At 44.2% G+C, this 14,926-nt stretch overlaps 1 protein-coding gene across 2 annotated transcripts in view; it reads left to right on the top strand.

Moving 5' to 3' along the window:
* The window catches only part of EPS15 (epidermal growth factor receptor pathway substrate 15), a 102,435-nt gene that overhangs the window by 58,044 nt on the left and 29,465 nt on the right, over positions 1–14,926 (top strand). For both annotated transcript variants that reach the window (XM_061632960.1, XM_061632961.1), the window contains exon 13: positions 11,585–11,657. In XM_061632960.1, the coding sequence (XP_061488944.1) occupies positions 11,585–11,657 (73 nt within the window). The remainder of the gene's footprint in view (positions 1–11,584; positions 11,658–14,926) is intronic.

Here is a 14,926-nt window from a genome sequence, read left to right as displayed (position 1 = left end):
TTGGGTCTCTGCATTCAATAACTCAGTAGAATCTGTCCTTTCTTCCTTTCTGCGCCAAATTATGGGCTTACCTAGATGCGCTCCGGCAGCGGCCCTCAGGCTAGAAGCTGGCCTGCCATCACTAGCATGCCAAGCGTGGCTGCTTGCCCTAAAATATTGGATCAAAGTTTCCTATGAACCCCCTCTGGGTTATTTAGCTTACATGTGGAATGACACCCATATTTCCTGTTGGAATAACAACATCAGGAATAAGCTTTCCCAGATTGGTCTATCTTTTGACTATCTCTCATCTCAAACCTTCTCCTCGGCCAGAACATCCATCTGTACCCATCTTAATGATATTGATTTCCAAATTGCCAACAACGAGGCTACCAAAACTTGCTCCCCAGTATATTTTAAATTGGATTTCAAATTTCATAAGCAGGCTCCCTACTTAGATTATCTTGAAGTACCCAATCTGCGTCTGGCCTTTACTAGGGCCAGATTTAATTCTCTCAATTCCGCACTTTTGACAGGGAGATATAAGGGGATTTCCCTTGACCGCCGCTTATGCCCCTGCGAATCTGGCAGTATCGAAACCCTTGAACATGTTATATTACTGTGTCCTATGTATAACTATATACGTCATAAACTTTTAAAAAAACCAATGGAAATTGTCTCCTGGATGTCGCCCGATAATAAAATACGTTACCTCATCTCAGGCACCAATAGGGGAATAACAAACGGAATTGCTAAATTCCTGCACGCTGCACAAAGTTTACGCTCTAAAGTTCTTCCTGAGTAATGTATGTATCTTTTCAGCTGCTAAAGATATATCTTTTTTAGTGTTCTTCTTTAACTTTCTTTACTCTTTTGTAATGTTTTATTATGTGACAGGTCACTGACCGTAAAAATAATTTGAATTTGAGTAAGGTTCTTAAAAAGTTAATAACTTGCAAATCTAAACTAATTTTTGGTGGCTTTTAATATGTAACCAGCATCTTATGCAAACATTCAGGACAAGAATTCATAAGACACATTCTGCTACTGTGTTCTGTTACGTGTATATTGACAAAAAGGGGCTGATGAAGGTAACTGTTTTTATTAGACTGAGTGGCTGTTTTTGACAGCTGTTCTCTCCTTTTTTCTTATTTTCCTGTAAAAATGGCACTCTTTTACTACGTTACTTGAATTCAACAATTGTGCATTAAAGATAGTAAGTGATGCAGTCCTTTCCTTGTTCTTGCAATTAACATTGAGATAGTGAGGAAGGGTAGCTTGCTAAGTGCAGTTTCCTAGAAGCAAGCTCCACTTGAAAGAACTGGTCTCTACTTCGTTTAGATTAAGGTGCCTCGCACAGGTGTAAATATTACGTTTTTGAGCATATTTGTCTATTTATTTATTTATTTAAAATATTTCTGTCCCACCCTTCTACCATACAATAGGGCACTCGGGGCAGCTACAATAAAATAGCACACATATATAATAAAATACACAATAAAAACACAAACATTACAGTAAATTAAAATGCATAAAAAACTGTTAAAATACATAAAATGCATTATGCATATGCATATATAAAATGCATTATGCATCCACATACAAACATACATACATGTATATATGTGCATACACATATAAAAGAGTGAGAATGAAAGAACTTAAAAGATAAAAATAAAAGATAAAAAACAGTGTCAGGCTGACCCATCAGTCCCAACCAAAGGCTCTCCGGAACAAAATAGTTTTTACAAGTTTCCGGAAGACCATCAAGGAGGGAGCAAAGTGGGCTTCTTGGGGCAGGGAATTCCAAAGTCTGGGAGCCACAATTGAAAAGGCTCTCTCCCACATGCCTGTCAATCTAACTTCTTTCATTCCAGGCACGCAGAGGAGACCAGAGGCAGATTATCTTAAATCCAGGATAGGAACATATGGACGTAAGCAGTCCCTTAAATACACTGGTCCAAGGCCGTTTAGGGCTTTAAAGGTCAAAACCAGTACTTTGAATTGGGCCCAGAAACAAATTGGGGGCCAGTGGAGTTGATAAAGCACAGGGGTGATATGCTCCCTGCGCCCTGCTCCTGTTAACTTTCTGGCTGCTGCATTTTGGACCAACTATAGTTTCCGAATCATTTTCAAAGGCAGCCCCGCATAGAGTGTGTTACAGTAATCAAGGGTCGATGTCACCAGTGCATGTGTCACCATGGCTAGGTCAGCTGCTTCCAGGAACGGACACAGCTGGTAGACCATTTTGAGATGGCCAAAAGCACCCCTGGCTACTGCATCCACCTGATATTCCAGCAGCAGGGCAGGATCCAGAAGAACTCCCAAACTGCACACCTGCTCTTTTGAGGGGAGTGCAACCCCACCCAGAACAGGTTGCAACCCTATCCCTGGGGCACTTTTTCCCTTGGCCAGCAATACTTCCATCTTGTCTGGATTAAGTTTCAGTTTGTTAGCCCACATCCAGCCCTTCACAGTCTCCAGGCACCGGTTTAGGACGAGCACTCCCACCCTGCCATCACATGGAAGGGAGAGACAGAGTTGAGTGTCATCAGCATATTGATGACATTGTACTCCAAATCTCCTGATGACGTCTTCCAGTGGTTTTATATAAATGTTAAAGAGCATGGGAGACAGGGGGTCAAGCAGTAGTCTCCCAGCACCACTTTCTGGGTCCTGTCCATCAGGTAGGAACGGAGCCACTGTAAAACAGTGCCTCCTAGACCCATCCCAGCAAGACAGCTCAGAAGGATACCATGGTCGATGGTATCAAAGGCCGCTGAGAGGTCCAGTAGCACCAACAGAGATGCACTCCCCCTGTCCGATGCCCGGTGTAGGTCATCAAGCAGGGCAACCTTGGAGGAGTCCAAGTCAATCGGAATGTGAGCAATTGTATCTGCAAAGTGGCTCGCAAACATTTCACAGTGAGCAACTGATGGTTCAGAGTCTGCTGTCGGGTCAGAGCCCAAAAGACCCCGGACCACCCAAAAAAGCATAACTGGGCAGACGCAGTGGTGGCAGAGAAGTGAACTTTTTTCGCTGCCATCACTGCCACATGGTAGGCTCAGATATGAGCTCTAACCAGTGTTCGGTCAAAGACAGATTGAGTTTTTCTCCATTATCGCTCTAGCCGTCATCCCTACCGTTTCATCAGGCCCAAGGTTTGAGTAAACCAAGGTGTAGGTTTTGCATCATAGAGGGTAGTAGTTTTAGTGAGATGGTATTACAGATGCTTATCACTGTTGATCTCTATTAAAGTTGCTTGTGACTCTGTTGTTATATTGGTCTGTATTTAGTTTGTTAGCTGCTTAATGCTCAGTTAGAGGAAGAGTGGTTATAAAACCAACAAATATGTTAAATAGTGATTTCTCTTAATTGGGATTTCAAACAAGGTTTGAAGCTGCCTAGCAAACCTTATTAGCTTTAATAGTGTATCTAGGAAGCTGCCTTATCCAAATCATACTGTTGATCCATGTAGCACAGTATTGGATTGGATTGACATGTAACATTAAACCATGTGGATAATGAGCCAAACCCCTAGACTGGGATCCTTTGAATTTACCTGTAAGCCAAGATACCTGAAAAGTGAAACCAAACTCTGGTGAAGTCTTCCCAGCCATGTGGGAGGAGGAGAGTACTTTGTGCAAGCATGGCACCATGCTTAGGCTTGAGGCATGTCCATGTAACACTGAACCATAGTTTAGTGTTTCATGCAAATGCAGTTGTTATCTACATTGACTAGCAGTGATCCTCCTAGTTTTTAGGCAGGGACGTTTTCCAGCTCTACCTGAAGTTGCCAGGGATGAAATCTGAGACCTTTTGCATGCAAAGTATATGTTTTACCACTGTGTCACTATAACTCATCCACAAAGTATTACAAAATGCTTGCAGGCGAAGAGTGGAAGGAAATTCCCTCAGTGATAGGAGTGTGTGAAGCCAGAATTAAGATCAGTAAGGTTACATTAGCACCTGTCCAAGTAATAGTGCATATGCTGGTTAGCACCATCCTAGCTCCTGCCTGGTCTGCTCTTGCAGCCAGCAAGAGTGTGTGTGGTTTTCTTGCCTGCATCTGTTTGTTTTCCCTGTGAGATAGCTGCCTGCAAGTGAGTGTGTATTTGGGCTGATTTCAGGGTGGGATATTGTTTGACTGCTGGCTGAGGGCATATGGCTGGAGTGTGGGTGTGGTCCAGAGCCTGCTTTGCTATAAGAATAGGATCTGCTGCGGGCAGCGGGGTTGTTCCTGAAGGAAGCTACACCAAAGGGGGTTGCCACTTTGGGAAGGTACCAGGGCAGGGACATCCTCCTCTGTCATTCAAGATACAGAACTGTAGACCAGGCACTGTGGGTGACAGGCCTGTGACCCTCACCCAGGGGAGAGCCTGGGGGAAGGCAAGCTTGATTTGGTGGTGTTCCCTCTGAGTGAGAGACAGGGGGAGGAGTGTTGGAGTGGTACTATAATCTTCCACCTGACAAAGTAGGATGCACCTAGTACTGGCACTTAGTTTATAGTTTGTGGCCCTAATCTCCCAGTTATATATTGTGTCAGTTGATGGTGCTAGGTGTCCTGCCTTTGGTGGCTGAAGTCAAACTCAGATGTGGAGGTGTGCTTTTCTTTAACAGGTTTAACAGAAAATTTTAGTTAAAAATGCTTCATAGATCAGCTTAGAGGTTACACAGGATATTTTATTTATTTATTTATTTATTTTGTTACATTTTTAGACCGCCCTATAGCAATAAGCTCCCAGGGCGGTGTACAGCATAATAAAACAGGTTAAAATACAAGTGGATGTAGATACACAATAAAACATAATTAAAAATTTTCAATTCTAAATTCAAATTTTAAAATTTTTAAAATGCCTGGGCGAAGAGGTAGGTCTTTACCTGGCGCCGAAAAGATAACAAAGAAGGCGCCAGGCGTATCTCATCAGGGAGGGCGTTCCATAGTTCGGGGGCCACCACTGAGAAGGCCCTAGCTCTAGTTATCGTTCTCCGTGCCTCCCTATGCGTTGGGACACGGAGAAGGGCCTTCGACGTCGAGCGCAGCGACCGGGTAGGTACATAGCGGGAGAGGCGTTCCGCCAGGTATTGCGGTCCGATGCCGTTAAGGGCTTTATAGGTAAGAACCAACACTTTGAATCTGGCCCGGAAACATATTGGTAGCCAGTGCAGCTGGGCCAGGACAGGTGTTATATGATCAATTTTTTTTGTCCCAGTAAGAACTCTGGCCGCAGCATTCTGCACCAGCTGAAGTTTCCGAACCGTCTTCAGAGGTAACCCTACGTAGAGTGCATTACAGTAGTCCAATCTAGAGGTTACCAGAGCATGGATAACTGTGGCAAGGTTCTCCCTATCCAGATAGGGTCGTAGTTGGGCTACCAGCCGAAGCTGGTAGAACGCATTCCGTGCCACCGAGGCTACTTGAGCCTCCAGTGACAGGAGCGGATCTAATAAGACCCCCAAACTACGGACCTGCTCCTTTAGGGGGAGTGTAACCCCATCTAGGGCAGGTCGGACATCAACCATCTGGGCAGAGAGCCCCCCCACCAACAGCATCTCAGTCTTGTCAGGATTGAGTCTCAGTTTATTAGGATACTGCAACTTGGCACAGCTACACAGTGCTAAGACATTGTCACAGCAATTGGACATGCCCCCTTACAACCCTTAAGTAAGAAAAGATGGGTTCATCTACTTGCGTCAGGAAAGTGTCACTGAACAGGGGTGCGTGCACGTGAACGCTCCTCTTTAGAGGAACTGGGGAACCCTGAGCCAACTGGTGCAGTTGCCTCCGTGTCCGGGGCAAGGGCAGTGGAGACATGTCTGCAAGATCCTCCTCCTCGGGAGGAGGGGATGGTGGTGGTGGAGGAGGGGATGGGGAAGGAGGGTGAAAGGGCAGCCTCTTGATCAGGCAATGCCTCATCAGTTGCAACTAGAGCTATAGGGACGGAGCTGTCAGTATCAACAGAGCTGGAGCCTTTGGCTTCAATGACCTCTGACTGCACAACACCAGGACCCTCCCCCAAATCCCAGTCTGTCTCCTCCTCATCTTCATCATCACTCCACAGACATTCCATGGGACTCATGACACTAGGATGTGTCTGGGTGGGCAGGTAGCAGGGAGTTGTGAAGATGCTGCCCAAATTTCAGTGGTGGTGAGCAGGGGAAGGTATAGTTGGAGTGGAGGAACTGACCACTATTGGTCTCTGTCTCCCACCTCAGCCATCTCACTCCTCCAGAAGCTACTTGTAGCTTATCTGCTGAGTCCTCTGGTCTAGTGGTGGTGTTATGGATGCCAGGTCAGTCCATAACAAGACTGTACTTAGCATGTATCACCGAGACTTGGATGGGGGAGCTGGGTGGGCCTGACTTAATTCAGCTGTGCCCATCTGGATACTCAGTACAGCACCAGGTTAGACTAGGGGGATGAGGGGGAGTTGATATTGTCTATAGAAGCTCCATCTCCTTCACCAGGAAACCTCTTGATCTTGGGATCTGCACCTGATTTGGGGGCCCGAGAGACAGATGCTGTGGGTCAACCGACCACTCTGTTGCCCAGCAGCATCCCTGACTGAGCTGGCTGAAGTGATCTCTGGTGTGGTGTTGGAGAACCCCAGGACGATAGTTCTGGGTGACTTCAACATCCATGCAGAAACTGCTGTTAGGCTTGCACAGGACTTCATGGTCTCCATGAAAACCATGGGGTTGTCTCAAATGGTCATCAAGCAGCGCATATCCTTGATGTAGTCTTTACCCCAAGTGAAATGAGGGATGGACCGAAGGAAGGAGCTGTGCAATGCATTCCCTTGTCATGATCGGACCATTACTTGGTGAAGTTTGGACCAGTTGTGACAATTCCACCCTCTAAGGGTGGTGGATCTGTTCAGATGGCCCACCCTCGGAGACTGATGGAAACTGATGTGTTCCTGAATGCTTTGGGGGATTTTGCAGTGGTGAAAGCTGATGATCTTGATGAAGCCCTGGTTTCACGATGAAATGGGTGGTTGACATGATTGCTTCCGAGTGTCCTCTCCAGCATTGTGGAGCCCAAGTAGCCCCTTGGTATTCTGTGGTGCTTCGAGCTATTAAGCAAGCCAGATGAAGACTAGAGCACAAGTGGCACAAGTCTCACTCTGAAGCCGACCAAACACTGGTTAATGCACACAATTGTGCCTACAATGTAGCAGTGCAAGCTGCAAAGAAAGCTAATTTCACATTGGGTTGCTGACTTCCACTGTGGGGGAGGGGCCACTGGAGTGTTCAAGGACCTGCTATAGCTAACTGGCTACACACTTTAAGGATAAAGTTGCTCTACTTCGATGTGACCTTGACTCTGATGTTACAGTTTCAGATGAAGTACCCTGTGCTGAAGTTGGTGATGTGTTGTGGGATCAGTTTTAGCTTTTGCAGTCAGATAATATGGACAAGGTGTTGGTGGCTACATATCCAACCATGTGCTTCCTTGATCCCAGTCCATCCTGGCCTAATAAATCTAGCAGAGGGTGTTTGACTGGTTGGGTCCAGAGTGTGGTTAATGCCCACTGCTTGAGGGGGTGGTCCCTGTAACCTTGAAAGAGGCAATGGTAAGACCACTAATAATGAAACCAGCCCTGGACCCCTTGGATTGGAATAATTATCAGCCAGTTGCAAATATCCCCTTCTTGAGGGAGGTGGTGGAGAGAGTAGTGATGGGGCAGCTGCAAGTATTCTTGGATGACACTGATTATTTAATTCCAATCCGGGTTCAGGCCTGCCCACGGGACTGAATGGGCCTTGGCTGCCATGTTGGACCTCTATCTCATCCCCCATGCTATATTTAATATCTATATGAAGCTGCTGGGACCGATCATTAGGCATTTGGGGGCAAAGTGTCATATGCTGATGATGCTCAGCCCTTCTTTGCCATAACATCTGAATCAGGAGTGCCTATGTGGACCCTGGACCGGTGCCTGGAAACAGTGGTGGGATGGATGAAGGAAAATAAGCTGAGCTTGAATCCTGGCAAGATGAAGGCACTCTGGGTAAATGGTTCTCATGTCTGAGCCGTTGATCAATTCCCTGTCCTCAATGGGGTTGCACTCCCCCTGAAAGAGCAGGCATGCAATCTGGGGGTGCCTCTGGATCCAGCTCTGTCACTAGAGGCCCAGGTAGTCTCAGTAGCTAGAAGTGTTTTTTATCAGCTGCGCTTAGTAAGACAACTACGACCCTTCATGGATCAAGAAAGCCTGACCACAGTAGTTGAGGCATTGGTGACTTCAAGATTGGATTATTGCAGTGCTGTTTACGTGGGGCTTCCCTTGCCTTTCACCCGGAAACTACAGATAGTGCAGAATGATGCAGGCAGATTGCTGACAGGAGTGAGACCCTGTCAGCCTATAACATCTCTGCTCAGAGATCTGCACTGGTTGCCGATTTGTTACCAGGCCAAATTCAAGGTGTTACTGTTGGTATATAAAGCCCTTACCAGCTTGGCACCAGTTTACTTGCGGCACCACCTTACCACATATGTGCCCATTTGAACACTTGGATCTGCGGAACAGGGACTATTGCAGGTGCCACATATAATCTGTAGCACACTTGTAAGAAATCATTCTTTTAGTGTGGCAGAACCAACTCTTTGGAACTCCCTGCCTATTGACATCCGGCAAGCACCTTCACTGTATTCTTTTCAGCGCCTGGTTAAAACTTTTTGTTTGGGCAAGCCTATCCAGAGCATAGATGCTTATTTTTTTTTAATTGTCTGTTGCAATTTTTAATTTGTGTTTAAAATGCTTTTAATTACTTTTAACTGATTTATTGATCATTTTAATGTCTTTTATAAACCACTTGCAGGCTTTTTACGATCAAGCAGTATCTAAATTTTAATTAAAAATATGCTAGTATATAAATTTTAATTAAAAATATGCTGGAGAAACTGCATCTCATAATGGTTAATTGGACAGAAGTGTTCCCATATGGATACATGCAGTTAGATCCAAAAGTGCCCTTCTACACTCAAGATGTCTCTCATTCATGGATAGGCTGTTAAAACCTCATTCTGGAACATACTATGAGTGAAATAAAACCATATTCTGAAAAAGCCCACCCGGGACCCATTGGTTTGTGACAACTACCGACCGGTTGCAAATACCCCCTTTTTAGGGAAGGTGATTGAGAGGGTTGTGGCGCAGCAATTGCAAGTACTCTTGGATGAAACAGATTATCTTGACTCATCCCAGTCTGGGTTCAGGCCTGGTTATGGGACTGAATCAGTCTTGGTCGCCCTGATGGATGACCTTTATTGGGAGAAGGACAGGGGGAGTGTGACTCTTTATTCTTAGTTGATCTCTCAGTGACTCTTGATACCATTGACCATGGTATCCTTCTGGGCTGACTTGGTGAGATGGGTATTGGAGGCACTGTTTTAATTTTAATTTTAATTTAATTTTAATTTAAGCTAACTTAATTTTAAGTTTGTTGTAATTGATTTTAGATTGTTTTATTTTTATATGTCCTTGTTGTATCATACTGTGTATTTTATTGTATTTCTTGTGTTCACCGCCCAGAGAGCTATTGCTAGTCAGGCGGTATAAAAATCTAATTAATTAATTAATTAATTAATAAAATTTACAGTGGTTCCAATCCTATGTCCAAGGTCGCTCTCGGAGAATAGCATTGGGTGACGTCTTTCAGCCCCCTGGCAGTTGTGCTGTGGGATGCCGCAGGGTACCACCTTGTCCCCCATGCTGTTTAACATGTATATGAAGTCCTTGGGAGCGGTCATCAGGAGATTTGGAGCGAGGAGTCAGCAGTATGCTGATGATACCCAGCTCTATTTCTCCATAACATCTGAATTGGGAGAAGCCGTGCAAGCCCTGAGCCACTACCTCGACTCGGTGGTGGGCTGGATGAGGGCCAATAAACTGAGTCTGAATCCTAGCAAGACGGAGGCATTGTGGGTTCAGATAATTGGTCAGTTGCCTGCTTTGGATGGGGTTGTACTTCTTCTAAAAGAGCAGGTCTATAGTGTAGAGGTGCTCCTGGATCCATCTTTGTCAGTAGAGGCCCAGGTGACCTCTGTGGCTAGGAGTGCCTTTTACCAGCTTTGGCTGATAAGACAGCTGCGGCCGTTTCTGGACCGGGATAGCCTGACCACTGTTGTCCACACACTGGTAATCTCCAGGCTGGATTACTGTAATGCGCTGTGTGTGGGGCTGCCCTTGAGGTTGGTCTGAAAGCCGCAGCTGGTGCAAAATGCGGTGGCGAGACTGCTCACTGGGACAGGGTATCGCCAACATGTCACCCCACTGCTGAAAGAATTGCACTGGCTGCCCATTTGCTACCGGGCCAAGTTCAAGGTTCTAGTTTTGGTGTACAAAGCCCTATACAGCTTGGGATCAGGATACCTGAAAGACCGTCTTACCCCTTATATACCCAGTCGATCACTGCGCTGTGCAGGTGAGAGGCCTCCTGCAGATACCATCTTATCAGGAGGTCTGTTCTGCACAACATAGGAAAGGGACCTTTAGTGTGGCAGCACCTACCCTGTGGAATTCCCTCCCCTTAAATATAAGGCAGGTGCCATCTCTGTTATCTTTTCGGTGCCTATTGAAGACTTTCCTCTTTCAACGAGCCTTTTAAGTTGAGACCTATCCCAGTGTGCATCTGTGTTGGAATTGCTTTTTAATACTTTTTTTAAACCTTTGTCCCCCCCAAATATGTTTTTGTAAACCTTTTTTTAAGATGTCATTAAAGCAAAAAGAAAAATGTTTTTAAAGTTGTTTTGTTTTAATGTATTTTAAGGTCTTTTTTATCATGTTTTAAAGTGTTTTTAGTGCTTTTGTTTGTCGCCCTGGGCTCCTGCTGGGAGGAACGGCTGGATATAAATCAAATAATAAATAAATACTCCAAGATGATGTTTTTTCTTGCACAAAAGCGTGTGGAAATTTGGGAACACCTATAGAATCTATCCATCATATCACTGCATGAAATGTGCTACTGCTTGTACATATGTGTGTGCAAATTTGCAGTAGCAGCTATTTTCCTCCTCCTTATTGCTCTGCGGATCTAATCCATGATTGGGAATCTGCTGTTTAGCTGCTTCTTGATAAATGTATCTTAGGAGAAAAATGTTCACTCCACTGTTTCTACTTTATGATTTTACATACTGTTTCCAACATACACGCTATTTTTCCCTACAAAATACTAATCAGGTTGCTCAAGGCTTCTCTATCCAATTGTTTATGAATCATATAAGAACAGTTCTGATTCTAGAAGGGTTAAATAGAGGGAAGCTGATGCAATCCCTCCCCCTTTTCACCAGGCAATTGCTCCATAGCAACAGTGAGATCACTGAAGACAGTGTTTCATTGATTCTCTCCCCCCCCCCGTTTCCCCCTCTGCTTTCTCTTGACGCTATTATTTCCACCTACCCATGTCTGGGAGAGTGGAAATTGTATATGTAGAACATTCTTTTTTTTTTTCTTTATAAATAAAGGAACAAAAACTGTCTCCTATAAATTTCACGTTCCGCTATGTATTTAAAAAGAGAGACGGGCTTAGGGGGCTGGATAACTGTACCTGGTGTAGTTGATGTGCTTAAATATTCTTGCATTGTTTGCTGGTCTTCTAGGGAAAAGAATAACGTGGAGCAAGAGCTAAAGGAAAAAGAAGATGTAATCAGACAGAGGACGAGTGAGGTTCAGGTAATTGCAGTGTGAATTTTTGTGGTTTGCTTATGCTTTCAGCAAGGTAATAAATTAGAACTTACTGAAAAATATATCACAGTAAGTGTCCTTAGCAAGAATACTGCAAATATGTACATGTTGATATAAGAATTTTATTGCCTTAGGAATTTTGAATGAGAATGTCATGTTAAATACTTTCAGGAGTGTATTGCTCGAGGAGAGAAGTACTACATAAGGAAAATGTGGCATTTTATTCAGAGTAAGATGTTCTTCTGGTGTGCACTATTAGAATTTTAAGCACTGTGTACCATAACACATTTAGAATTTTGTTTCCTACAGATACAGGCACACATCCATCACTCTAGTGTCTTAGACATAAATGCCATGGAGCTCACTGAGATTACCCAGGCATAAGCGATGACAGAACTGGGTCCTAACCCTTTGAGGAATTATATTATCCAGCTGTAGTGAAAATAAAGCTTTAGAGCAAACGCTGAGTGAAAGCAGCTTGTTCTTAAATTTTAAAAATCTGCCTAATTTAGCTGAGCATTGTCATTTATTAGCAATCTGTTGAGAGTTAAAGTGTTTTCCGATGAAACAAAGTAAGGCTGTGTCTTACATAAAGCAGTTTATTTGTAAGTTTTGCTGGGTAGATGGTGGTGTAATAGGTTTTCATAAGGTAATCAGCAATGCATCTGTTTTTAATCATAGCAAAATAATTCTAATGTGTGACTTCTATATTCATTTCATTAAATGTGAAGCCTGAAATGGGCCAGTTCTTACTATTCTGTAAAACCACATATCTTTAAATAATTTTCATGGTTATTGATACATTTTTTTCTTCATGGCTCCTCTTTAAGTCAGATGATACTGATGTTTTATTAACAGAAGATGAATTGTAGGATTTGGAAGAGGTGATGTGGCTGGAGGTGTTCTTGTGCTATTGAAATAGGGCAAACCCCATCTGATTTTAAGCTAGATATTTGAAGTGGCTATCTTTTAAATTTTTCTCTGTCTGTGTTATGGACTACTGAATTGCTTGATTCTCTAAATTTACCTATGTAGTTTTGCTGATATGAAGACCAAAGCTGCAGTCTTTTCAATATATGTTAGCAAGCCACTTAGGATGGCTTGCTTTTCTCCTGGTGAGGCAGACTTTGGCAGGAAAGTAAATACACGATATATGTGTGTGAGAGCAAGGCTCCTTTATTTCATTATTCCTATTATAAGAATGCTTTGCTTTTGTGAGTGAGAGGTTAATATTTTCAGTTAAGTTGTATGATTAGAGGCAGAAAGTTTTTACTCCCGACTTCGTGTTTTAATATGCATTGACATTTTCAAAGATGAGCCTCCTTGATCAGAAATGTAATAGTTCTGTGTTCTAATTGATTTCATACCAAGAAATCAACACTGAAATTAAAGTACATTAGGAACTGCTGCGAATAGTAATCTCCAGATCACAAAAGGGTGAGGCTGGACATGCCATGAATGGTATTTCAGAAACTTAAAATGAGTTGTGCAAATCACTGCAGTATTTGCAGAAGTGCATTAAATTGAAACAGCATGCTGAGCTGTAATAAAGTAAATATCAAGACTACTAAACTTGAAAGAATTTAATTCAGCATTTAGAAAAGGCATTGATCAGATTGAAAGGTAGCTATTCTATATATGCTGTTTTCACATCTGCAAGTTAACTTCTTACAGAAACTACTGTATCTCATCATCTAATGAGCAAAAATGCATCATGAAACTACTGGTTTATTTCAGATCACGATAAACAGCTTTCTCATGTAAATTTTCCTTGCTGTCTTCATTTTAGATTGGTGGTTTTGATCATTTCAAAGTGCTGTGTTTAAGAAACGTTACAAAATGTAATGACTTTATTTAATCTTGATTGATTGCATTCCTCCATCAATATATTGTGTTGTGTGCATACAGAATAATTTTGTGTAATATTCTCCTTAACCAATCCTACTGTGTCATGTAATACTCCCCCCCCCTTCCATTGCAACTTTGGGTTTGGTTTCCTTATTTTGTACTACTGTACCTCTGGCTTCATAAGAGGGTGCTGGGAGCATGTGACTCTGGGAGGAGGCTAGGCTAATAAATATAGTGTTAAATCATTTAGGGTGCAATCGAACTGCTATTTATGTTGGGCCAAGGTGAGTTGGATATAGCAGATCTCCAGCTGAGTGTCAAACGTGGGGGTTCACAGAGGCAGGCAGCTAATTAACAGATAAGGCCAGACCATAAATCTGCTAGGCAGGAGGAACCAGGGGGCCAGACAGCATGTTTACTGTTTGGGAAGCACAGAAGGAAGAGGCAGAGAAGTCCTTAAGGGAGTCAAAATGTCCAGAAACGAAGAGATCCAATCAGGCAGGGCAGGGTTCAAGGCACGGGTTTAACAGGAGAGCTGGAGTAATGTCTGCAGCAAGGCTTGATGTTGACTCTAGCAAGGAGTCTCCCTTTCCTTCCAGCCCTTTTGTACTCTGCATGCTGGCCCAGGTGCTTCCAATCAGCCTGTGTTCTTGCGAGCTCTCCTGCTTCTTAATCGTGCTGATTGCCTTTGTTGCTGCAATACCTGTTGGTGTCTTCTCTCTGCTGGGGAAGGGGCAGCCTCCTGGTCACTTCCTGATTCTGGCAGGCAGGTTCCCTCAGGGGCTTGTCTCTGGTCTGGTGAAGGGTCATGGGCTGTCGCCCTGCTTGTTCCCTCTCCTGGGTCTGCCGTCTCCCATTCCTCTTCCTCCTCGGATGAGTCCTCTGAGGGGGGCATGACACTGAGCCAGCTGGGTCCTGGCTCAGCTGGGCTATGCTGCCATAATCTCCTCATCCTGGCTCAGCTGGAGGTCTGCTGGGGAAGCTCAGCCTGGTGGAAGGGGAGCTGGCAGAAGGCCTGCAAAAGGGGGCATTCCAGAGGAGGGACCAAGGTGGGGTACTTACCCAGTGTCCAGGTCTTGTTTGGCTCCCTCCCGTGGCCCTCTGTCACGGCAGCTGGTACATTGGGAAAGGGGGTAGCAGAAGGAAACATGTATTTTCTTTCCTTCTCCTGTGCCCTCCCCTCCACAAGGCCTCTGAACAGCAGCTGGATATGGTGGCCCCTTCCGCAAACTCTGCCTCCACCGGTTTCACTCTTGCCAGCCTCCTACAAGTTAGATTGCTCTGCATGTTGCAGTCTTATGCCAAGCATGACCTATAGCTTAACTGTGTCCCAGGAAGGAGGGAATTGTGGCACACTGGTGGAAAAGGGAGCATGAACCAGGAGGTCCTTTGACGGCTCATTCACATAG

Source organism: Rhineura floridana, chromosome 6 (assembly GCF_030035675.1).
Source record: "Rhineura floridana isolate rRhiFlo1 chromosome 6, rRhiFlo1.hap2, whole genome shotgun sequence".
NCBI lineage: Eukaryota > Metazoa > Chordata > Lepidosauria > Squamata > Rhineuridae > Rhineura > Rhineura floridana.
Note: the sequence above shows the minus strand (reverse complement) of the source record. Positions and strands in the feature narration are given on the sequence as shown.